This window comes from Anoplophora glabripennis, unplaced genomic scaffold (genome assembly GCF_000390285.2).
Source record: "Anoplophora glabripennis isolate ALB-LARVAE unplaced genomic scaffold, Agla_2.0 scaffold459, whole genome shotgun sequence".
Lineage (NCBI taxonomy): Eukaryota > Metazoa > Arthropoda > Insecta > Coleoptera > Cerambycidae > Anoplophora > Anoplophora glabripennis.
In genome coordinates, this window is record NW_019416570.1 from 217,414 (window position 1) to 243,260 (window position 25,847).

Genomic DNA, 25,847 nt, shown 5'->3' on the forward strand with positions numbered 1-25,847 from the left:
GTAACTTTTTTGCCAACCCCCGTACGCAACTTTTAGTAACAAAATATGAAATATTGGACTTTTTTAACAAAAAAGGTATATGTACTTATTGAAAATGGCTAAAGCCAACCGTTGAGGATATTTTTAATTTCATAAATTAGTGTTACAGATTTATACCTCCACGAATACCCAGGTACAAACAGACACTTTTGTTAATAAATTCAGAACGCAATGCCTCATAGTACTTAGTAGTTGTGTATCTGCATTTAAAAATTCGACCAAAAGGGGGCGCAGGAATCAACTGAGACAACATTATTTTTCCCGTTTTAAATTTACTTTACTCTTTTTGCGTATTATTTTAGCATGTGTGAATACACTTGTTGCATAATTTCTATTTAATTGTTTTTTCGGTGTATTTATTAAAAACACATTTTCTTGTGCATGTGAGATTATTTAAACCCTGCATTAAAGAAATCTCATATGAAATAACAGTTCAGGTAAGGAATCTCTGGTATCATTTGTGCCCCTCCATTTAAATACACTGATTTCGGGAGTCTGTGATTGAGCAATGTACAAATCTGTTTAGGACAACCTGTATAATGACAATGATTAATTTTAAAATATCTAAATTTTTCATTTTTGTCAAATCAAGACTTCCTACCCTTTATAAGGTACGTCGCAAACGAGGCGAAAGCAACTTATCTTCCAAGGATCCACAACACTAATATAACTTATGTAACATACTTGACATAATATAACCTTTAAAAATATATTCGACACAAAAGCTTTGCATGCAGTTATATGAACAGAAAGATAGTTTTTAATGTAAAGTACATAATACATACATTATCAGTAATTTCCTAATTCTAACAAATTTTCTTCTAAAACTAAATTGTCAATAAAAATCAATGTGATGAAAACTTATGATTACATACAAAATCAATCTCTTACCACATGGACAAGGAACATATTAAATGGTTTTAAAAAATAATAAAAATGTATTCTCATTAAAATTTATTTTGTTATACAGGGTATCCGGTAACTACGGGGAAAAATACGGGTTATATAGAGCATGTCAAACGAGTGCTAGTACTTCATATAAACTTTTTACCTAGATGCCATTGTTGAGTTATTGTCACTCAAAGTAAGAAGTTGAAAAATGAATATTGCCCATAATTTCTAAAGGGTAACTTGAAATTTGGAAGATCAAAGCAACTCATTCAAATGTATCTTTGTACATTTAAAATTTAATCAAATATTTTTTATTATACAAGGACGGTCGAAATTATGTTCTAAAATTTACGCAACTTTGACAGAGCTGTCAAATTTGACATTTCGCCCTCGCAGGCAGATAGCCCTGTTTCTTTTCTACAAAAAAGGTATACTTCACGACTTATGAAAAAATTAACGGTTGTCAAAATAATTAAATTTTTGTATTTTGTGTATAGCCACAACCGGGGACACAACGCAACAGAAAAAAGTTAAGAATGAAACATATGGATTAAAAGAGGTTACTTCAGTAAATGCTCGATATGTCCTCCATCTAGTTCAATGCACTTCTTATTCTTTTAAGATTATTTTGTTGCACTCTAAATAGCATTTGTGGATTCTGTTTAATTTCACTAAAATGTATTCTTGCCATCAACTCTTCTCTTGTATAAACCAAAGTTGAATACACCAATTCTTCTAGGAAGCCCCACAAGAAGAAGTCAAGGGGGTTAAGATTTGGTAACCTAGGTGCCCATAAGTGTGGTCCGCCTCGCCCACTCCACCTATCACCAAATGTTGCGTTGAGGTAATTTCTAATTTCACGACTGAGTGGGGCGGTGCCCCATCATGCATGTCCTGTCTTGTTTGCAATGGCACATTTTCTAGTAGTAGATTTAGATCGTGTTGTAAAAAATTCAAATATCGGGCACAGTTTAATCTATCCGAGAAGAAAAAGAGGCCTATTAATTGGTTACCTGCCCATACATTAACTATGAATCTTTGCTGGTGTTTGTCTCGAATGACTAAATGAGGGCGGATCACACTTATGGGCACCTAGGTCACCAGATCTTAACCACCTTGTGTTCTTCTTGTGGGGTTACCTAAAAGAATTGGTGTATTCAACTCCAGTTTATACAAGAGAAGAGTTGGTGGCAAGAATACATTGTAATGAAATTAAACAGAATCCAGAAATGCTATTTAGAGTACAACAAAATAATCTTAAATGAATAAGGAAGTGCATTGAACTAGATGGAGGACATATCGAGCATTTACTGTAACCTCTTTTAATCCATATGTTTCATTCTTAACTTTTTTCTGTGGCGTCGTGTCCCCGGTTGTGGCTGTACACAAAATACAAAAATTTAATTATCTTGACGATCGTTAATTTTTTCATAAGTCATGAAGTATACCTTTTTTGTAGAAAAGTAACAGGGCTATCTGCCTGCGAGGGCCAAATGTCAAATTTGACAGCTCTGTCAAAGTTGCGTAAATTTTAAAACATAATTTCGACCGTCCTTGTATAATAAAAAAATATTTGGGATTGAGGAGGTTTCTATGTGGATACGTGGATATATCTGCAGAATATGTATCTTTTTCGTTGCATTGTTTGTTTATATAGAGCCTTCATAAATGATTAAAAGTTACGTGACCAGTAATTTTGTTTGGAACAGTAATTTTATTTTATTCTCGTTAGCATTTAAGTTTCGGTTAAATTAAAAATTATTAAAACAGTTAATATCAAGATTACATTAAAACGCAACATTCTGTTTCGTCGACTGTGATTGTAATTTTTCGCGAGATACTATTCAACCAATCAACGATCGCATTATTTCGAGCGTTGACGTAACGGTTTGTCATTGTTCATTGTAAACGAATCGTTAATATTGGTGATGTCAAGATTTAGGGAATTTTCGTTATCAGTATCAATCGTGCAATGTTGTGCTGCCCTAAGCGGTCACGTAGTTTGTAAACATTTATGAAGGCTCTGTAGATACAACTTTCTTAATTTTGATATACTTAGGTACATATTTGACTATTTGATTTTATTAAAATTTTTATGTTTAGTTTTTGTAACGCAGAATGTAATGTTAAATTAATTTGTTATATTCTTGGTTCATTTCACTAAAAAATTCTACCCCTAAAGCTACGTTCACAGACATTTAGTAATTCCAATCTACATTATGAGAGCCTACAGGATTGTCCCTATGTTCGCTTTGTTTGATATTATTTCATCCTCAATTCAATACGATTTACATAACCATTGATTAAAATGTACAATTAATTAAAACAAAATATGTTTCTTCTAAAACACTGCAATTTGTTTATTGTTAATTAGCAGCGGCATTCGGAATCAAGAAAACATTTGCATATTTAATTCGTTTTTAAGGAATAAGCACCGCGAAAATGTTCGATTGCCGTTCAATGTAACGTTTATCTCCGCGAGAAAAAACTTTTAGAGCCTCCTTGTTACCTATTTATACACCAATTTACTCTAGAATATTTTTTGTGTGGTACACGAATTATAAATTTCACATAAAATAGTTTTTTGAATATAAAATTTATAACAATTTCAACTTATCTACGACCTTGAGCAGTTATTCCGAGAATTTAACCTGAATTTTGTTTGTAAATCAGGAAATCATTACAATTTAAAAACCGGAGAGATAAAAATTAAGATAAAAAGAAAGGTTGGAGATTTATAATATAACTGGAAAGATTGCAATCTGAAATATGGAACGGACGACATCGATCCTCAAAAGATTTTAAAGAAAAGCAGTACCTAATATTTAAATTCGAGAAAATTTAACAATATTTTTTGTATAGGAGAATTTTTTCGTTGCGCATTTTTCTATGGAATAGATTTTTGAAAATGGTACAAAAAGATAAATTGATGACGTCATAGCACATAAAATCGTTCTAAAATAATGATGCGCATCTAAACTTTGAACTTTTCCAAAAACAAAAAATTTACACCTATCGAATTTATGGGTTATTTTTCGGACACAGTGTATAATAATAATACTGCAAAAATTCTACTTAAATTTGTCTTATCGAGGTCCTGAATTAAATACTTTTTATTTAAATTCAGACCAATCCTAAAAAAATAATAATACGATTAGGCATAAAAAAACAGTTGCATAGATATCTAATTCCTTAAATAACAGACCCACAAAAAAAAAAGTTGAAAACACCAGAGACTAGACCCACCTATCTTTATGTATTTTGACGCGCTGAAACCGAATCCGGAATCAAAATTGCTCCATCACCCTCCAGTTTTTTTTAAATCGCGAAATTTGAAGATTTTCCGTGTTTTTGGGGTAGTTTTTCGCGATTTAAAAAAAACTGGAGGGTGATGGAGCAATTTTGACTTCGGATTCGGTTTCAGCGCGTCAAAATACATAAGGATAGGTAGGTCTAGTCTGGTGTTTTCAACTTTTTTTTTTTTTGTGGGTCTGTAATTATTACAAATAATGCCTATTTATTCTATGCAAAATATAAATATTTCAACACCCGATAGGTATAAAATAAATGTACACAGTTTTAGACACTGAGTTTGTTTAAGTAAACTTTTCTTCCTCTCACTCCTCCGTCTCTAAATAATTTCTTTTTCATATTCTATATTGCTTTAACTGTTCACTGATAAATGAATTTATTTGGGATTATGGTTCATAAATGATGTATTTACAATACGGGTACCTATCTCACGGTGAACAGTAAGCAAGAAATAGAACATTTTAGAGATTTGTTAATCGCAAGTTATTACCGACTTGCTTTATTATATTCCAAATAGAACGCCCTGCATCTTTTCGCTTTTTTTCGACAAGTTTACCTTTCTATTCGATTCTGAGATAATTGGAATTGTTTAGGGAACTACATTTAAAATTTAATATCTAGAAATCAGAGCCATTTTTAGATTACGTAGTGAGAAGATTTTTTGAGGCATAGGTACTCGTATTACGTGTTGGAAGTTGGCATTTTACATATTTCTCAGCTGTTTTACTTGGCCGACTCGTTTTATTTTAACTTTATCGATCACAAAATATTATAACATTGTAAGTAGACCAAAGAAATCCGTGTCTATGAAGTTCCATGGTGTCAACTAATATTTTTTTTTGTCTACCGTTTCTTTCGGTTGATTCCGATGACTAACTGCGCAGTGACTGCAATTAGGCGTGACGCTAATACACAGACGGATCGTGCTGCAAAAATCGTAGAGCTTCACGGTTATTTAGAAAATGAATTTAATTTGGGACTTTTAATTAACTTGCCAAATCTTCAGGACGGCGAAGCATGCATTTACTCGGACAAACTCAAATGAATTTTTCTCGAATAAGAGAAGTGAATAAAAACCTCCTTTTTTGTGTTTAGGATCCAGTGTCCTACGAATTTAATTTGACACCACTGTACTAAAGCGGAAATACAATCCCGATAAGTTGAATAACAATTTAAGTACCTTTTAAAGTTAAATTTACTGTTTTTAGTATTATTTGTCATAAGATGTCAACAGTGCACGTGTAAAGCTTAATGCACGTTTAAAAAAAATCGCTAGAACAGTATTTTTTTACTGTCTCCATTATTTGTTAAAAAAGGTTTTCAACGATACCAGTGTGTGTAATCCAAAAATGAAAGTAAATAAAACTAAGCGAGTAATGTTAAAAAAATAAGTAATATTAAAGAAATGAAAATAACTAATTATTTTATTAAGTCGCCATTTCACAAATTGGTTATGACGTTACAAATGTATATTGTGTAAGAACTGGCAGAAACATTTTTACCGTACGCGTATGAAAGTTATTTTCTGCAAATATTTAGTGGGATAAGAATAATTTTTATAGAACATTTCAGTCAAAAAAAAAAAAAACGATGCAGCAATGGTAAAATTGAGACCTACAACGACGCATTGTAAACGTTAAAATAAGGGCGAGGCCGTCTCTGGTATCGTACACTAGGCCCTTCCTATTCCAAATTAATTAACCTGTGTCGTAATTCGTCTTTGCTGCATAAGAACCGATAAAAGCCACAAGGCGCACGCGTACTACCCAGTACTTCTCGCTTTGTTTATAGTGGCACCGGCATGATCATGATGGCAATGGCATAGCCATTGTAGCATTGTAGCTGCAGAAGCTGTGTGAAGGTTTTTATGATTGAAGCACATTTTCTCGGTAGATAAAATCTTGATTCTGCGAGAATTTGCAGCTTCCGAAAGGGATGGCTCATAGAGAAAATTGTACATAATATGGAATGAAACAGAAATCTTAATAATTTCAATTTAAGCTATGTGCAATGCTAATAATGAAATTAATATTTTTGTCATAATATTGAAAATTCAGCAGAAATTATCTTGTAAATAGGCACCTACTAAGTATTTTTAAGATAACAGGGATCTTTATTAATTTATTCTTCTGACCTGGTTGGTCCAATTTATTTAAAACTGTTACTAGGTACCTACCTATTTTTATTTAAAGAAAAAAGGATTGAGTACATTAATTTTTAAAAGAGATTGAAACTAAATTCTATCAAACTGAAATGTTTTACAAATAACAATATTTAATGGTTCGAGTCTTTACAAATGTGCTGTTAGAATTACTTCTTTATAAACAGCAAATTGACATCTTCAGTTACAAATGTTTTAAGAAATAATACATTGCACATTATAGTGAACACCTTTTAGTATACTACTAGTAGTCATATGGTACCTACTTATATGTAACAAATTAGTTGAAGAAAAATTGGGAATATTCTTACAGTAACATTCGTTAGGTACTAGATACTAAAGTTTAAAAAATTATTCTACATATTATTACTTTAAAAAATGCTTACTTTGCATAAGAATTATATTCGCTAAGCGATAGCAAAAAAAAAAATAAAATAATAAATTGATATTACCTATACCTAAATGGTTTGGTTTAGGTACCTAGGTATTTGAGTTATTTGATTTAAACGCAATGTTGTTATTTCAGCAAAGTTACAATCAAGTTACATTTTCGTCATGTAAAGCGTAGAGGTACTTAATCACTGCTTCGTCCATTTTACTAAACAATATTTAGGTATTCATGTATTTATTATTTACCTACTAATTTTCAAGATTTGGGCTAGTCAAAATAATTTAAATACTGCCTCTTTGCACAAGTTGTAAACCTCATAAATAAGTATATGAAGTATCTAAAGGAAAAAAACATTAAACGCGTTTAAGTTGTAGATATCTACTTAAGTAGGTAACTAGGTACGCAAAAATCTATATTATATCGTTGCTTTCATCTTTGATACGACAATAAATAAGTGTATTGTAATGTAAAACGTAGTAGGCCTAACTAAAATATTTACAATAGGAAAATGACAGATGATTTTTTAAAATTAAAATGTGTGACGCCGGTTTCAATCTCTATGAACTCTGAGCCTGGGCATATTTTTATAACACTGTAACTGTTTATCATCGTACTTCAGAAAACGATTAATAGGTACAAACACGTGTTTCTATAAATGCCAAAAAAATAATTTAGGTTTACTGTAACAAAAAAAAGGATTGATAACATTTGTTTAAAATTTCCAGTCGCTTACAGCTTTTCCAAAAAAAAATCGGCTGTAATTATTGATCATTATAACTAATGCAGCTACCTACTTCCTCCAACGCTATTAATAAGCAGACCAATTCACTAACTGCTCAGAAACAGTGCAGAATATTATTAAAATTTGGATATTACGCAATAAGCATCGCTCCGTATATCAAAATTTATGTTATTGAAGGATCTTAATTGTAGACCCGGTTGTAAAAAGTCAAACATTAACATTGACACACTAGTCAAAATTGTCAGTGTTATCGAATACATAAAAAGTTTAAACTTACAACTATGTAAGAGCAGGAACTCCGTAAAGTAATTCCCTTGTACATATTTAACATTTCGACGTGTTCAACAAAACGCACAAGACTCACTTTCGAGAACTTATCATCACAAAACGTTTAAATTACGCGAAAAGCGACAACTGCCATGTTGAACTGGTGGAGTTCAGCTGATTGGCGAAGACACGCCCACTTATTTATTTCTGGCATAAACAAAACCGGTAGCGTTTCCAGCAACATGATCGCGTTGTCCTTTCTGGGGGTCTGCCTTTCTTGAACCACTCCATGGAAATTGTACGAGCAAAAGCGTAATAAAAGTGCGTCGCAGAAACAATAAACTTGCACGGCAAACCTTGGACCCGAATAACAAAGAATATAGCGGAAAATTGTAGAAAACATTATCTCGATCTATTATTACTTCCAGGGAGAGTAGTCTCCATGATTACTTCGATTATTTATAAAAAAATAAAGGTGTCTATTGAAAATTCAACCTGAAAGATTGTTACGTAATTCAAATAAAATAAAAACAAGTACATAGTTGATGCCGAAGATTAGCGCGCGCATCCAGAAGCTTATTGGCGGCAAACCCTAATGTTAACCCAGTTGCGCAACTTGACAATGTTGCAATCTGCAATTTCAAGCCGATCAAAACGTTTGAAGGCGTTGCACCTAAAATAATTAAGAATATGCTACCACGAACATTGAAGAGAGCACGAGCGCAAAAGCAATTTTATTTATTCAATTGGCATCTGTTAACTTTCACGATTGACCTTGACTGGAAAACTAAAAAAACTACGCACTTTAGAAAGCCCAAATCCAACAAATGGATTTATTCCAATAAAAACTTGTTTCATCATTTCTGCAAGACTGCCCACTGGGGCATTTTGCGAAACATTTGTTGTTTCTGTTAGGAGATATTTATAGACGATAAATAGGTACCTATGCGGTGGCAGTGTTAACATGTCATGATTATCGAACGAAAACGAGGTGAGATCCTCTAGTACTGTCTGTCCACTCCAAGTCCTCAGAATAAATGACTTACATGTTATTCATCATGTGCCAGTTAAGTGATACGGTTCAAATTTCGTCATCGAGCTAGTCTTAGCGCACTTATTAATTAAAATGCACCACAAATAAGTACTCATCTCGCTAGGTTACTGTGCTCTTCGCACCAAGTCTACAACATTACAATTTGCGTATCTGATCTGTTATGTAGATATGTGATGTTGTGTTATTTAACACTGGCAACGTCGGTTGCCCTCCAATATAGTGGCCACGTTGCCGATGTTACGGAGACAGGAATTAAACATATTCCTGCAACACCTTTGTATGAGTAATAAGTTCAATGGCAACGTTGCATGATAAGTTCGCTCCCGCGAGCAAGAAACCCGGGCTCTTCATTGGGCGGTCTCGGAATCGATAGGAGAGTGGAAGGGCAGGGAACCGGACGTAGCGAGCACTATTGCCAGCGATTGCCCCTAAACAGAAAGCTCTTAAAGGCGATAATCGCGTAAAAATCTTTGTCAGTAAACAAATACAAAATGTTACATGAGAATTTCGTAATTCTCTTAAAATCCTCATATAGCTTAGAAATGTGTATCGAAGTATAATCTACTTGACTAAAATCAACCGAAATGATCATGATATTTTGTAATGCGTTCAGTCTTGGAACATAAAAAACCGTGTTGCTTACTAATCTTTTATAACACGCTTTCCGTGGTTGCCAGGTCAAGTGTTTGCAACGTCGCCGACAACAAACACCTAAATTTGGTATTAACTACAGCCAATATTTTCAAAATTTTTAAATTGAAGATTTCGAGGAAAAAGCCTCGAACGTCCAACCTCCCACTTTGAAAAATGCACTGCTAATTTTGGAACACCCGAATTAGTCCGATATTTATGAAACATTCTTTGATTAAACAAAGAATCATTTTAACAGAAATAACAAACTTACACAGATTTTCACACATTTTTAAAGTATAGTAAATGTGCCAATTATAAGTTAAATATTTTACTCACCTCAATGAAGCCTCCGTGATGTGGAAATTCCCAATTCTTAACTTTTGTAGAACCACAACTTTGTCTTTTAACAGGGATACTGATTTTTCACGAAGAACAAACAATTTTACACTTGAATTCATGAAAAGAAAATTCTGACACATTCTGTTACAACCTCCCAGAACGATGACCGATTGGCGACTGGCTGCTTTAAAATCTTCGAAGCTTGTTTGGACGAGTTCAATTTTGGTACAACCCGCCAGGTAGGAGGCGTCTTGCAGAGATTTGAATCATAAAGCTTTAACATATAAAATCTTCAAGAAAACGGAAATTCTACTTTTCGTTGTGTAACTTTCTCTACTTAGACATTTCCACATATGCCTAAGTTTCAAATTATGTCTTTGACATTTTCTTCGAGACACCCCCTTACACTTATGGACTAAGCAGAGTTGGTTTCATTCATAGTTCAAATACTAACTTGTTGGGGGAGCCACTATTTTAAGTTTAACAAGTTTTACATTTAAAAAAAAGCGCCACTTTGTTATAACTATTATTTTTAGATAATAAATATTGCTGTACATATTTGGATATTAAAAACTATGTATTTTTTAAAAAAATACGCGATCTTGTTGAATACTATTTACCTATATAGGTACTATTGTTAATATCTTCTTTCTTTTGTCATGATTTATTGTCACATTAAATGCACAGATATTTTGAATAAAATACTTGGTATGTTGCCTATTACATTTTATATCTCGTATTACTTTATATTAAAAATCAAAAGTTGACATTTATACACGTATTTAATTTTATTTATCTATAACCTTACAAAAATTCATATAGATTGTTTTCCTATTGGCCCGTAAGAAATTATCAGTAGGATTAGTAGGAGTATTTTATCCAATCGCAATTCGAATACGTGTCAACACCAATCCAAGCTTAGTGTAGTTTCAAAGTTGTGATGAAAAAAGTTGGATAAAAATATCTTCATCTGAGAACTTTTTAGAAATTATAAAACAATGCAGTATTTTTATTTTATATTTTCATTTTGTTTTTATTATACATGGGCCCAGTCTCTAGTTCATGAGGTGAAATATGATCTTAAAGAATTAAGATGTTTAGGTAAGAAATATATGCATTAAAAATGTTCAAAATCTATTATAGTTTTTGTTATAGTCTGCCAAAAAAGTGTAGTTGAATTAGATTTAGAAATAAGTAAAATTGACCCGGATAGCACTATAGATGTAGGGGGTCATCGATTAGATGTTGATGGTAACTATAGACACAAATCCATATCACAAGCCAAATCAGAATTGCACCTTTCTGAACTAATTGATGAAGTATGTAACAAAATGGATAACTATGTACGAGCTCTTTGGAAGTCAAATGGAACGTTAACATTATTTTCCATGTTATCTCCTGAAGGTATCATGAATGCCGACTTCGATTCAGTCGATCTTATCCAAGATGAAGATTTAAATAAAAGTTTAAAGTACTATGTAAGTAGTTTTTAAAAAATGTAACAACTAATGTTAAATGTTTTTTGTATTTCTAGTGTGAAGGTATTATGGAAGAACATGAGGAAGCCCTTATTAAGATGTACCAAAATGATTCTCCAGACATAAAAACACGATTTTGTTTCACCGAGACTGGTATTTGCCCAGCCACAAAGAAGAATGAGGAATTGTGATTGTTATTAATCAAATAGAAGTTTTATGTAGTTATAGATACCAGTTTTAAAAAATATATATTTGTTATAAAATAAAAATAGTATTATTCTATATATTTTACCAACATTTATATTCTTTCATTGACCATTTTTGAGTAACTTGAGTAATTTAAAAATGGTCCACAAAATAGATGTCACATTTGACATTTAACCATAACCTCAATTTTTAATTTCAGTGAAACCAAACAATCTACTCTTAATAGAATCTCTGAATATAGATCTTTAAAGTACTTGAAGTGGAAGCTTCAACAATTTATCATATATAAATTGTCGAAGATGTTGTTGAAATTGATTGTACATTGATAAAGTAAAACAATATAATTTTTTTCGTTTTTGAGGTTACGTATTTTAAATATTTTAAGATCAACATGACAGCTTTCGAAGGAAATATATCTGTCTACAAAACAATATCTATTCTTGGTCAAGGCTTTGATGGTGCAGCTGTAGTACACTTGGCTAAACATTTACCTTCTGGTACAATGGTTGCCATTAAAAGATTTGACATGGACAAAATTAAAGAAGGCGCTCATTTAGTAGAGGTAAAAAGAAATATTTACCCAATATAAGGTAATTCTCCTTATCAGATTAATATGTAATCTGATAAGCTGATTTATTTATGAATGTGTTTTGGTTTATTTTGGTAAAGAATATTTAGAACAAATTCGCTACTTATAAGAGATTCACTGAGATTTGACAGGGAACTAGATCGGTCAAGTTGTCAATGACCAATCAGTTTATAATCACGATAAATGTACAGTGATATGTATAATAAATGAGGAGTTGATTTTCAAAACGCAGTTCTCGACTTTGGTTTTCAAAACTCATTTATTTCGTATTAAAAAAAGTTTTAAACAAAATACTACAAAAAATATTTTCTAATGTCAGGTGATTAATACACTTAATTATTATTATCTTTATAGCACCAACAATTTTCCACATATGATTATTACGTAATAATCTCAAAATGTATTATGTTTCAAAAACTGCGTTTTGAAAATCACCTCCTCAAATGTATTAATATCAAAATTTAACGTTATTTTGCATTATTAACAATTCTATAAACATTAAGCATTTTCTTATTTGACTTACCAGTTTACCAAACTTCAATTTGTCCCATTAAATATATCTGTTTTTAAATGTTTTTTTAAATATTTCATTAAATGTAATTAATTGTATTTTAGAGAGAAATTATTTTAACTAAACAGCTGCACCACTTGAACCTGATATCATATCATACTGCTTTTGTCCATGGTCCAGAAGTATGTGTAGTCAGCCCGCTGATGGCATATGGATCTTGTAGGGATTTACTTACAAGGCATTTTAATGAAGGTATGGCAGTTGCTTGGAATTTACATTGGTTTGCTAGATCTTCATTTTATAGGGTTACCAGAACAAGCCATTATATTAATCACTAGAGATATTTTAGAAGGTCTGGGCTACATTCATAGGAAAGGATATATTCACAGGTTAGTTATGTTTCATTTATAAAAAAATCTTGATTTGCTATTGCCGGAATAAATACTATATATGTCAAGATACCTGTTAAGCAAATCACGAGGCAAAACCTTAAATTTGTAATTACAATTTCATTCTTTTTAGGGCAATAAGAGCTAGTCATGTGTTAATCTCAGCTTCTGGAAGAGTATGTTTAGCTGGTTTAAGATATGCTTGCCCCATAGTTATAAATGGAAGGTGGCAAAAAAGGATTCACTCATTTCCTGCCAGTACAGAAAGGAACCTAAATTGGTTAAGTCCAGAATTACTTGAACAAAATCTTCAAGGTAAAATGTTTTTTTCTATCATGATATCGTTCACTTTATATATTTACATTATTTGTATTATTTAGCTATTAATTTCAGTCTTCCCTTAATTCATTGTTTTAGGGTACAATGAGAAATCTGATATCTATAGCGTTGGTATGGTGATATGTGAATTAGCAAATGGAACAGAACCATTTGCTGGGATGTCAAAGACATTAATGTTGACAGAAAAAGTCCGTGGCTGTGCTCCACAGTTGTTGGACTGCACTACCGTTCCAAGGGATGAAAATATAGATTGTAGTGGTATGAATAATTTCTTTCTCCAGTGTATTTCATAATTATGTCCCAAAGAGCAGGATATGTATTACCTTTGTTTATTTATAATGTATTTAGACAACCACCAAGCTTGGGCATGACAACATCAAATGATGACACTCTTGTCATCTTTATTTGTACCTGCTACAAATAATGATGACCAGGAATGTTGCCATCTGTTGTTGTCAATCACCAAGTTTGATTGATTGTCTAACTTCATTATTATATAGACAATATACAGGGTGTATCAGGATTAAGTGACAATGTCATATGCCTCAAGTCAAAAAAAGTAAAAAAAATAATATGAACGTAGGGCCGAAAACATTTCATTCAGATATAGGATTCCAAAATAAATATTTTTAACATCTTGAAAACAATTGGAGATATTTAGATAAACTTGATGTGATTTATAATTAGACAGTTTGTCGGTATATGTCTCAATAATAGGTTCGTTCCAACAAGGAATTCAGAAGTAGTTCAGAATCAGTAATGAGTTAGTTATTGTGTACACATGCGCTCCATAAGTACTGATTATGAACCAGTCCTGGAAATCGTGTTGGAACAGTTTATGAACTATCACATGTCTATCGTATGTCAAGTTAATCGAATGCCTAAGAATATCGAAATCCTCTTCTTCGCTCAACTCGGAAGCCAGTAAATCATCATCTAAATCACTCACATTAAAATACATTATAATCACAAAATATAGAGGTTATAAGTATAATAACTCTATGATTTTGTGTAGTCAAAGCGCATGTTCAAAGAAAAGTTCTAGTTCCCGCTCAGGACCAGGTATCGATTTCACCGGTTCTGAATCAGTTCAGAACTAGTTCGATCATTGTTGGAACGCTGTAAGTGCTACTACCAGATTCTGTTCTATATCTGTTGGAATGAGAATTTCGTTCTGCGCAGTCTCTGTCCGGTTCTGAACCAATTCTCTTGCCTGTTGGAATGAAGCTAATAAGTATTACCAGTAAAGGAGATAAAGGTAGGTCCAATTAATTCCACAAATAAAATAGTACAGCCCCATACTAAAATTGATAACTGATACCATTTTTCAATGTAACATTTTATCCTGGTTTCAAATTGTCTCTTGGGTTTCATTTCACCGTTTCACGGCAAACTCATTATGTGTGTGAAGTTATTCATCTTATTTGTTAGTGGTTATTATTTAAGGACATATCGACGCTTTAGTACGAAAACATGCTATCTCAGATTTCGGTTGGAAAACATGCTATCTCAAATTTCAGTTGGAAAACATGCTAACTCAGATCTCTAGGTAAAAATATGCTATCTCAGTGTGACTAGAAATTTAAGTTGGCACATTGAATGATTGAAACCGTGCATTTATAATAAACTTATATAATATATTTTTAAAAAAGTAAGGAATGTTTATGTTCAGGTACACTGTTTATTTTATTTTTTTTTATTCGACATTTTGTAATTAATTTTGTTAAGTTACTGTTATAAACGACAAAATTGTTAATTAAAAAAATAGAATAATATGCAGTATGCTGCAACATGTATGTACATTACTCGACGTTTTTTGAAATAACAAATTATAAAAAAAAATAGTGTAGGTAAGAGTGCGCTATTAATTTTTATATCAAAGCAAACTTGAATGAATAAAATCGAATAATTTTTAGTAATAACAAATATTTTTATATATTAAGGTATACACTATTTTTTTTATAATTTATTATTTCAAAAAACTTCGAGTAATGTACGTGTTGCAGCATGCTGCATATTATTCTATTTTTATAATTAACAATTTTGTCGTTTACAAAAATAACTTAATAAAATTAATTGAAAAATGTTGAATAAAAAAAATAAAATGAACAATGTACCTGAACATAAACATTCCTTACTTTTTTAAAAATATATTATATAAGTTTATTATAAATGCACGGTTTCAATTATTTAATGTGCCAACTTAAATTTCTAGTCACATTGAGATAGTATGTTTTCCAACTGAAATTTGAGATAGCATGTTTTCCAACCGAAATCTGAGATAGCATGTTTTCGTACTAAAGCGTCGATATACGTAGGCTACTGTTTAATAATGTCAAATAATTCCTCAGTAATAAGTAAGACATTGTTGTTGAGTGTAACTTTATTCATAATGCCATCAATATTTTCAAATTTTGAATTATTTTTTTGGAATCGTAACACTCCTTGTCTCGAAAAAGAAGACTTTTCGGCTTTATGTTTACATACATTTTTTAACATATGTTTACCTGAGGAATGTCTCCTTAGAGTTTGTTGACTTAATCCTATAACACCCTGTTTAAACGTTTATAGATCACTTATTAGTTGATTATCACATGCTATTTGCTAACCATCATTCGTCATTTGTGGTTGTCAGTGGTAATCATAAACAATGCAACAAAGGTGAAAAATAGAAACCAGAAACTGATAACCGAATTATTTATTTGTTGTTTCACAACAGTACCCGACAGTTATTATTATGATAATTTTATTACTTAGATTTATTTAATAGGTTATTAAAACTCAAGCGTTCACTTAAGAGCGTCTATGTGCAAATCATGGGTATTCGCCCAGTATCTGCAGAGAAGTTTCATCCACCAAGTTACATCCTCGGGAAACCGGGCTGTTTAAAAGCCTCATCTTATAAGTATCATGTTATAAGTCTTATCCCGTCACATTCCTGGGTTGAATTTTATTCAGGCTTAGCAACTCATTCGTTCTTTTCTGCAAAGACCGAATGTGACTTTTGGCCGAATCCGAAGCCGAACTTCGGTTATGGGTCACCTTCAGCCGAAGCAGAAGATATTTTTATTAACTTGAAAATTTTAATTAATAACGAAAACATGATAAGATAACATAAAAGTAGGTCAAAAATAAATGCATGTTTTGGAAATATAATATACATTTCAAATGGAAACAAGCCTACAAAAATGATATTTATTATCCAATTTATTTCGGGTTTTTTCTAAAAGATGGAGCAGTAAAAATTCTATTCTAGCGCAAAATATTAAAATTTGATTTCTATGTTCAAGACCTACTTCGAATTTTTTTCACTGTCAAATTTTATAAAAAGTGTTTAGCGATTTTTTTATTTCAAATTTAACTATGGCACTGGATTCAGCATCCGCTAAAACAGTCTAGTGCCAAATTTCGTAAATACATAGATACATAATAATGAGGGATTTATAACAATTTTAATATATGCTTCATTTTATTAAATACTGTTGTAGTAATTTTCTGAAAAAATGTTGGTTCTCAAATTATTATTATGAAATTTATTATGATTTAAAAAAAAATGAGAACTTAATTTTGTGCTTTTAATATAATAATACAATAAATTTAACATCACAATACAATCTCTTACGAATATTCCTTTGAACATCCTTGTGGCAGGCTAAATTCTTCACAAGCTTGCATGATTCTTGCACACAACTCTTTTCTATTGCCTAATCGTGACTTATAAACTTTGGATTTTATGACACACCATAAAAAGAAGTCCAATGGCGTTAAGTCCGGGGACCTGGGTGACCATTTAATTAGGGGGCTATTTCTACCTATCCATCGGTTAGGAAAGATAACATGAAGCCATTCGGTAAGCCATTGTGGATATAACATCCATCTAACTGAAATTGAAGACTTACTTTTTCTTGTACTGGAAGTTCATGTAATATATTCCAAAATTCATTTCTTAGGAATTGCATAAACTGTATGCTATTCATATTACTCTAAAAAAAAGGCTAATGATCGGTTTATTGAGTCATTTACAATTAATAACCGACTCTGGTATTTCTGTAGCCCAGTACTAGAATTTTGTGACTATACCTTACACTATTAATTGTAAAAGTTGCCTCATCATTGAATATAATAGTTTTTAGAAGATTTCTATTCTTGAGATACTCTCCTTGAGCCCATAAGCAAAATTCCATCCTCCTTTCATCATCACCAGTTTCCAAGGTGTGTAAAAACTTGTGTTTGAACTATAAAAATAATTTGGCTATAAAAATAATTTGTTCTTCATAACACTCTTATCAGTTTTCTATGCTTGGTGTACGACGGGACAATAGATTTGTGATTTGTTAAATCAAATAAGTCTGTATAGTTACATCGCAAAAATTACATTTAAAAAATATTTGTAAATGATTTCAAAAGTGCATCAACATAAATAGTGACTTAAAAATTAAAATAAATTGTATTATCATGTTTCAATTTTAGTGAAATGCTTTTTCAATTGTTATTTCACTTATTTATTTAAATACCTAATTATTATTAACTGTTAATTATAAATTTTTACGTTTAATATGATTAATTAAATTAATTTCTCATTTTTTTAAATCATTTTTCGTAGCCAAAATTTTTTATAAAATTGCTATAACAAACAGTACCTATTTAATAAAATAAGCCTACAATATTAAAATTGCTATAAATCTCTCATTATCAAATATTTATTTACGAAATTTGGCATAAAACCGTTCCAGTGCCATTGTTAGATTTGACATAAAAAAATCGCTAACCAGTTTTTGGAAAAATTGACAGTGAAAAAATTCGAAGTAGGCCTTGAACATACAAAACAAATATTAATATTTTGTACCAGAATAGAATTTTTACTGCTCCATCTTTTAAAAAAAACCCGAAATAAATTGGACAATAAATACCATTTTTCTAGGCATGTTTCCATTTGAAATGGGTCACACTGTATATAGGGTGTTAATTAAATATGTACAATAAATTCAACAGACGATTATTTGAGTGATTTTAATACAAAAAGTTCATATAAACACTAGTCCGCATTATTTGTAGTGTTAAGGGGCTAACTTAACCCTAATTTGATTAGATTTGTTAAGTTCAGAGGCGTCCCAAATGGTACCTTCGGCTTCGGCGAAAAGTTCGGCTTAATTTTGGCCGAAGCCGATTCTTAGCCGAAGGTTTAATTAATGGCCGAATGTGGCCGAAGCCGATTAATCAGTCGGTTTCTATACAGAACTCAGCATGACTTTGTCCTGGTCTGGAAGCTCAATATTTCCTATGTTCTGACTCTGTCTTCTTTTCTAAGGTTCTTTTATAAACGCATTTTGTTTTGGTAATTAAATGTCTTTTCGTTAGCGTTCCTCAATAAATCATTATCATTATTTATTTTTTGCTCACTAATTTGCGAATAACTTGATAACAAAAAAGATATCGAACCCTTTTTGTTGTCAAAAAGAAGCTACTTTTATGCTCTTCAAACTAACCTATAAAAAGTTTTATCCTGCTATTTCACTTTTCTAAGAAAATGTGAAACATTGTAAACATGGATAAATAGCACCAATAAATAAACACATTTGTTAGAAATTTGAAACCTATACTATATTCATCAATTTTTTGTGCTCAATTCATTTATGTAAAGAAAACTATAGCATTGCAATTAAAATTTTCGAGAAAAATCCATAAAATACCATTCTTTTGAAATAACATCGTCTAAGGTTTCCATATTGAGGTAAATGACATTTCGTGTTCACCAGGAGATGAAGCATGAAAAGACCTTTATATATATGTATAACACTATGGGCTTTTGATGAGCCAATCTTTAAAAAAAAATATGCGTTTTTCTGATCAGACATTGGGGGCTTCCCCCACCCTTTCTGTCGAGAGATAGAACAAAATGTCAATAACAAAATTTATGCGCAATGAATCTGGCTATCCATATTTGTACTATTTAATATACCTGAATGGGAAACATTTCTGAGAAAAATTCAACTCTATGTTTTGGTATGTAGATTGCGCCTTCTAGCGGCCGAGCTACGAACTTGAAAACTATTTGCAGCAATTTCTCTTGGTCGATTTATTAATCAAAATTTTTTTCCCGAAGCTCTAGGTCTATACTTTCTCTAATATCGTACCTCCCCGACCTTAGTGGGACACCCTGTACATATCTTACAATACCATGGGACTAAAGTGCATTTTTTAAATCCAAGGTTTGCTATTTTTCTGTTTTATGAAAAAAAATTTATGTTGATTAAAATTTTTTTATTTCGATATTTATCTCTTTCATGGGAAAATATCATTAAAGTGAAAAGTAACAATAAGATATGAATGATACAATTATATAATTAATTATAAATTGTAAATACTAAATGATCAGTACCTAACCGTTACCAAAAATAGGTACTATCCTTGAAGGTAATCTATATTTAAAAAATTCGTATACAACTATATAACAATTATAAAAATACCTACTTTAAAATATTCACAAAAATAATCTAATGTTATTTCTAATTTTGAGTGGCCTTGTAGAACAATATTATTCAGTAATTGTCTAACCGATTAAAGCTTCATCTTCATTTGTTTACTGATTTGATATAGGACAGGAATATAAAATCCTCACCACGTTACAAGCTGGTTGCACACAGGCGTGCTTGTTTAATATACAAGGTGATTCAGTCATAATGTCATTAATTTTAACCACATATTTGAAAGGAAGAAAAAAAGTGAAACAGCCGATTTCCCCAATCGTGTTGAATTTAGCAATTGGTTTCAAAATTAAGGTTCAGCGGATCCCAGCTGTATTAACAAAGTGTTATGGACGAAGGAGTGTTTTTTTAGCCGTACTGGCATATTACTCTTTGAAAAGCAAGGTATACTGAATAATTAAAGATAATACTAAAAACTCATATTCAATTATCATAAAACATAGTGCAAACGTTAACAACATTAGAAATACTAAATTGTAATAACCTAACATTCGAAAACAATTATTATTATACATTTGTTTTTATTAACAAATAGTACTTGTTAATATTTAAAATGTAAAAAATATCTTAATTCATTTTAGGTGAAAAGATTTGTTTAATCCTTGTTGTTCACTACGCATTAAAAATGCAGTAAAAACTAGGTTAATGACGGAATACAGTAGGTCAAAATTCACTCTTGATAAACCTTTGTGAGTCAGCCGTCAGGTGCGGTTCCAAACAGGCATTTAAATAATGATTTGAAAATGTTTTTTCAGTGTAAATATGTATTTTAAAATTTTTATAATCGCGTATTCGTATTCTACTCATTTTTCCCTATTTTCTCTTAAAATTAATGACATTGTGACTGTATATCCATCACATATCAATGTAGATGCACAATAACATCATGTTGATGAACACTTACACAATAAGTATGTCATGTTAATGTATGAGTTTTCTCCAGAAATCGTCAGTATATTCAGGTTTTTCTAAAAATACATTTTAATAGGGGTATATTTACACTGTAATTTGTTACGCTAGTAACAGTAGTTTTGAAAAGTTAAATTGCCATTTTAAAGCTATTTCCTTGCATCACTGATGATGGCGCTATGTGAGTTAATTTTTCTTGATTATTTTTCTTTAATTATGAAAGTGCATGTCACTGTTGAGATTCCTAGTTTATCATCACACATGAACATTGATGACAAACCAAAAATAAGCACGTATCATATGTAGATAAATTTAGCACATCTTATTGCTTATATGTTGTTGAATGTACATGCATGCACAGGGTGTGTAATTATTCCGTGTACATGGTACATGTAACTACCACATTCTTCCTGGGGTCAAAATAGATTATCTAACTAAACTTACCTATACCCAAAGTTGCTTCATTTAGTCGTTAGGGGACGTCAAAGTTGGCAAAATATTTTTATTTTTTTGAATTAACTTAACATTATTACATATTACATTTAAATGAATTTTGGTATTCTATTACTTGTATACAGATACCACTTTTTGACATAGTAACCGAATTATTTATGGAAATGGAACAAATTTATCCCATTCTTAAGCAAATATGTTCGGATTCCTGAACTTAAAATAGGCCGATCTAACTCAACTTACCTTACTTCAAAGATTAAAAAAATATAGTTTTTACTCAATATTTTTTGGCACATAGTAGATATTTGGACTGAATTCAGTCTACAGGAGTGTTTTGTGATGCGGAATTCAAATTTGATTAGTATTTGGCCATATTTTATAGGTGCCCCTATATTCACCATGCAGTGCACATGTAAAGTGTCTCAATTTTTATTTTCTACTAGTAAAAGGTATTCTTAGTTAATAAAAAGATTTACTGATTTAATGTTTTAAATTTTTTTTATTAATTCATTTTTTAAATAATTGTATAATGGGATAGGTGTGATAACCATTGAATCAGTTATTTTCATATTCCTTCTCAAAAAAAGTAGTTATTCTACCAGTTCACTATAGTATTTACATATATTGCAGGAGATTATGATGTAAGCACAAATGTTGTAAACAGAAGGTTTAGTGACGATCTGCACGAGTTAGCGGGTCTGTGTTTGCACAGGGAATGTTATGACAGACCAACAGCAGGTCAGTTACTTACTCATCCTATTTTCAAAACTCTGAAGAAAGCTTTACCTTTGCTGGAGCTACTCAAGCCCGCTTTGCCTCTAAGCGATCGAGTGGGATACGACACAGGTAAGACTTAAATTTAATTAGGATAACAATACATAAACCTCAAAGCTTATTCTCATTAATTATTTCTAATTTAAATGTTAATTCATTCATATTTGAAGTACTGTTAGAAAGTTAATTTCCTTAATTTTTTTCCACAAAAAAAAATATATGAAATAAACTTCTATATGTTTTTTTTTTACCTGATTTTGATTGACTGTACACAAGGTGTTCGGAAATTATAAGTATATATTTGATGAATTGATTCTAAAAATAATGGTATAAGATTATATGATACATTTTAAAAACTAACTTGAACATGCAAAAGAAAATTTTGTTTCATACAATTCAGTATTAATTCTGCTAAATTATTATTTTAATTAATTAAAATTTGAAATTTGGAAATATTAACTTCCTGGAATTTAAAAAAAAATTGGTCACAAAAAAATCAAAAGTAAGTATGGTTTTTCTCTCAAATTATGATATAAATTTGGAAAAAAAGCCTATTTGTAAGATTCTTATTTGATGATCTGTAACAGCGGTTGGCAACTGGCAGACCGCGGTTCAGATCTGGATCACAGAAGGTAAAAAACTGGACCGCCAAAAGTTTTTTTAAAGTATAATTACTCAAATTATTTAAAACATATTTTTCTGTCGATAGTAGTAGTAAGTTACTTAAAAAAACTGGCTCAAACCCGCATATGTAATTTCTCCCATTGATTTTTTAATATCTATCTATTGTATTTCATATTTTATTTTGAGAGTGCAAATTAAAATAAAAAATCAGTAAGGAATACGAGTTTTTTCTGGACCTCATTAAAAACTTTCAAAAGTATGCGGACTCCATCTAAAATTACTCGCCGACGCCTGATTTCTAAGCTGAAGCTATTTAAATTTTTCAAAAACAAAAAATAAAAAAGTCATCAATTTCCTTGCCAATAATTCCGTCTAAGCTCTTTAAAGGTAAGCGCACATTTGTTCGCGTCTCGGATGTATTGGACGCATCGGACGAATCGTGTTATTTTTATCAACATCGCACACTACATTTGGATTTGCCTAACGTATTGTTGAATTCAATGCTATTCCTGTTGTCAAAATGGACAGTTCAGATGAAGAGATATTCGCCATTGCATACGTTTTTGAGGAAGAAGAAAAACAGGAGAAGAAAAGAATTCTCGTTATGCGATTCGAACAAGTGTACCTTGCTCCATTTAAAATAATGTAATTAACTATTTTTCTCCGATTAGACTGTTCGATGCGTCCGTCTGATACGAATAAATGGGCGCTTACCTTAAGGATTTGATGAATTTTTTATAAGTGTAGTTTTTACTAACGTAACCGGATTCTATTAGAGCAGCGATCCACAAGGAACTAATTCGAAGGTTTGAAAATTTATTAAAATAAATTTGACAATTAAAAATCTGTGACAGTTGTCATGTTGATTGTTACTTACCTGTCACGGCCAACCTAAAAGGTGCGAATCAAATGGAAACACCATTTTAGGAAAAGGGAAATGTTTATTCGTAAATAAAATGAAAATGACTGGGTTTAGGTATACGGAAACTTTAACAAAGTTACATTCAATTTTAGTGCAGAATGCGAATAAGTACATTAAAAAAATTAGGGATTTCCATTTAAAAATTTCGAGTTTTCCACATTTTCTGAACTTTATATTCGATAATATTTTTTGACCATCCTGTATAAAAACTCAAAAATGTTCATGTCAAATCTGATAAATTAGGTCTTTCTCTACAAAATGTCCAATTCGCATAAAAAAATAAACCTGTGGTGTCTCCAGAGAAACTAAATTTTGCTGACAGTTCGGATCTGTCAATTGTTGCCTAAAAATCAAAATATCCCGGAAACAGTCAATCCTAAGTATGGAATATGATATATGTTTTCAAGTTAAAAATAAATGCTCTTTCCAAAAATGCAATAATATACAGGGGGTTCCGTTTAAAATAAAAAAGTTAGGATCAACTTCCGGTGTAACCGGAAGTACGATAACCTTGAAAATATTTTAGCTTAGTAGGCCCCACGGCCCGTATCACACCATCACAATTTCAAAAAAATTCTTCAAGCAGTTTCCCAGATATCCATCGATGGAATTCGGGCAGACACCCCATATATCGATGGAAATCTGGGAAACCGCTCGAAGGATTTTTTTGAAATTGTGATGGTGCAACACAATATAAAATTATAAATTGGCTAAGCATTTTACTTACACCCTATGTATGTGTAAACATGAAATCACTGTGTAAAATGGAACCAATCAACGCAATTACACAATTTTCATCATATTTTTAAAAATGCAGTCAAATTTCTGAATTCTTAATAATTTATTTCCTTGCATGTATTTGAATCACTCCATGACGCCCTAACAAACACAAAATTTGCAAATACTGTCCAGTAATATTTTTTCCGAGATTGTTTACTATCCTTGAAGAATATAGTTTATAGTTATAGTTTAGTTGAAAGATTATTTTACAGAAACACAAAAACATTACAATATACATATATATGCATACACAACTGTAATATATATGTATCTATGTACCAATCTCTTTGTTAATAAACAATTAAAAGTAACGTTTTTTAATTTAATACTGTTTACATATACATTTTCTATTAATCCGAATTTTCCAATGCTCCGGCACTCTTAGGTTTTTAATGGTGCCGGATTAGTGAGACTGTACTGTATTTATATGTAATATTTTTATATTTTAGATGAAATGGAGAATTTAGAAACTCTGAGCAGACTGTCACAGTTGGAGATCTATTCGTGCGAATGGGATTTTTAATGAGGTGGATCTTGTACTATGTACATATTTATTATTTTGTAATTATCACAATGTATTTACAATTAATTTTTTAATTGAGGAAAACATGTTTATATATTTTAATATAGTTTCTAGAAACTAAAAATCTTTATTTGAAATAAAAGGATTTATTACAATTATTCTTTATAAAATAAACAAGAGAAAAAAAACAAAACAAAGATTACTTATATGTATACAATGACCAAATATTTATACCCACTTACATAAGTGTTAAAAAACAACAAAACGGCTTCCATATTTATTACTTAAATGGTTTTCAGAAACTACAATCCAAGATCAGCTGGATCAGTAAATAATTAAAACAGGTAGCTGTTTTTGAATGCTTATAATCAGTGGTGGCTCTTGATTTCTATATCAGGGAGAGTGAAAAAAATTAGGTACAAAATATTGACTATTGAAATATAGGGAACATTATGTTTTGTTTACACTTCTGTTTTCGATGTTGCTGAACATGAATCTGAAGTTATTTTTGTGCGGTCGAACCCAGTTTACGGGGAAAAAATTTTTCAAAATTCTAACGGACATTTTACCCAACATCTGTTGTGAATAATTAACATTATTTATGAAACACATTTTCGCAAATTTCAAGTAAAAAATATGTATTTAATAAATAAAAATTTTGTTGCACGAGTTATTTAATAAATGAAAATTTTGTTGCTTGAATCCACCATTTGTAATTCTTGATGACATTGAAGTTCCCCCCACTCTCATTCATCTCTGTTCATCCCACAAAGTTATTTTTGCAGTTTAAATTTAGGAAAATATGCTTCTTAAAAATGTTGATTGTTTATTAGAGATATTCTGAAAGCTACATCTCCAAAAATGGGTCCGACCACACAAAAATAATATTCGTATTCAGCACCATCGGAAATGGGGATAGAAAAATTTTGTAAAGATTTGGGAGAGTGACACTATAGTAAATAATTACCCTCCTTTTGTCTGAAATAAACTTTTCAATTATCTTTTTATTAAAGTTTAGTATTTCTCGCATCATTG

At 31.0% G+C, this 25,847-nt stretch overlaps 3 protein-coding genes across 5 annotated transcripts in view; 2 read left to right on the plus strand and 1 right to left on the minus strand.

Annotated features, from left to right (window-relative positions):
• Positions 1-9,992, minus strand: part of LOC108910340 (paired amphipathic helix protein Sin3b) — a 58,615-nt gene extending 48,623 nt beyond the window's left edge. The window contains exon 1 of the mRNA XM_023454977.1: positions 9,827-9,992. The gene's annotated coding sequence lies outside the window, so the exon portion shown is untranslated. The remainder of the gene's footprint in view (positions 1-9,826) is intronic.
• Positions 9,993-10,735: 743 nt separating this feature from the next.
• On the plus strand, positions 10,736-11,602 carry LOC108910336 (protein seele). Its single transcript, XM_018714907.1, has 3 exons — positions 10,736-10,930; positions 10,985-11,307; positions 11,364-11,602. The coding sequence occupies exons 1-3, from the start codon at positions 10,828-10,830 to the stop codon at positions 11,496-11,498; spliced, it is 561 nt and encodes a 186-aa protein (XP_018570423.1). The 5' UTR covers positions 10,736-10,827; the 3' UTR covers positions 11,499-11,602.
• A 109-nt stretch (positions 11,603-11,711) lies between these two features.
• Positions 11,712-24,888, plus strand: LOC108910335 (STE20-related kinase adapter protein alpha). 3 transcript variants are annotated; one of them, XM_018714905.1, is made up of 8 exons: positions 11,712-11,844; positions 11,900-12,076; positions 12,719-12,866; positions 12,919-13,003; positions 13,137-13,318; positions 13,421-13,600; positions 21,820-22,035; positions 24,739-24,888. In XM_018714905.1, the coding sequence occupies exons 2-8, from the start codon at positions 11,906-11,908 to the stop codon at positions 24,810-24,812; spliced, it is 1,056 nt and encodes a 351-aa protein (XP_018570421.1). In that variant the 5' UTR covers positions 11,712-11,844; positions 11,900-11,905; the 3' UTR covers positions 24,813-24,888. The 3 variants fall into 3 exon arrangements, with proteins under 3 accessions (XP_018570421.1, XP_018570420.1, XP_018570422.1); XM_018714904.1 differs by having other exon boundaries at positions 11,712-12,076; XM_018714906.2 differs by lacking the exons at positions 11,712-11,844; positions 11,900-12,076 and adding an exon at positions 12,195-12,288.
• Positions 24,889-25,847: the final 959 nt, after the last annotated feature.

What these genes read in the sequence shown, in the direction of transcription:
- LOC108910335 (XM_018714904.1), top strand. Translation starts at nt 11,906, where the DNA reads ATGACAGCTTTCGAAGGAAATATATCTGTCTACAAAACAATATCTATT. An exon ending in TGAAAATATAGATTGTAGTG is followed by an intron (nt 13,601 to 21,819) that starts GTATGAATAATT and finishes CATATATTGCAG; the next exon opens with GAGATTATGATGTAAGCACA. An exon ending in TCGAGTGGGATACGACACAG is followed by an intron (nt 22,036 to 24,738) that starts GTAAGACTTAAA and finishes TTTATATTTTAG; the next exon opens with ATGAAATGGAGAATTTAGAA.
- LOC108910336 (XM_018714907.1), top strand. Translation starts at nt 10,828, where the DNA reads ATGCAGTATTTTTATTTTATATTTTCATTTTGTTTTTATTATACATGG. An exon ending in TAAAGAATTAAGATGTTTAG is followed by an intron (nt 10,931 to 10,984) that starts GTAAGAAATATA and finishes TTTTTGTTATAG; the next exon opens with TCTGCCAAAAAAGTGTAGTT. An exon ending in ATAAAAGTTTAAAGTACTAT is followed by an intron (nt 11,308 to 11,363) that starts GTAAGTAGTTTT and finishes TTGTATTTCTAG; the next exon opens with TGTGAAGGTATTATGGAAGA.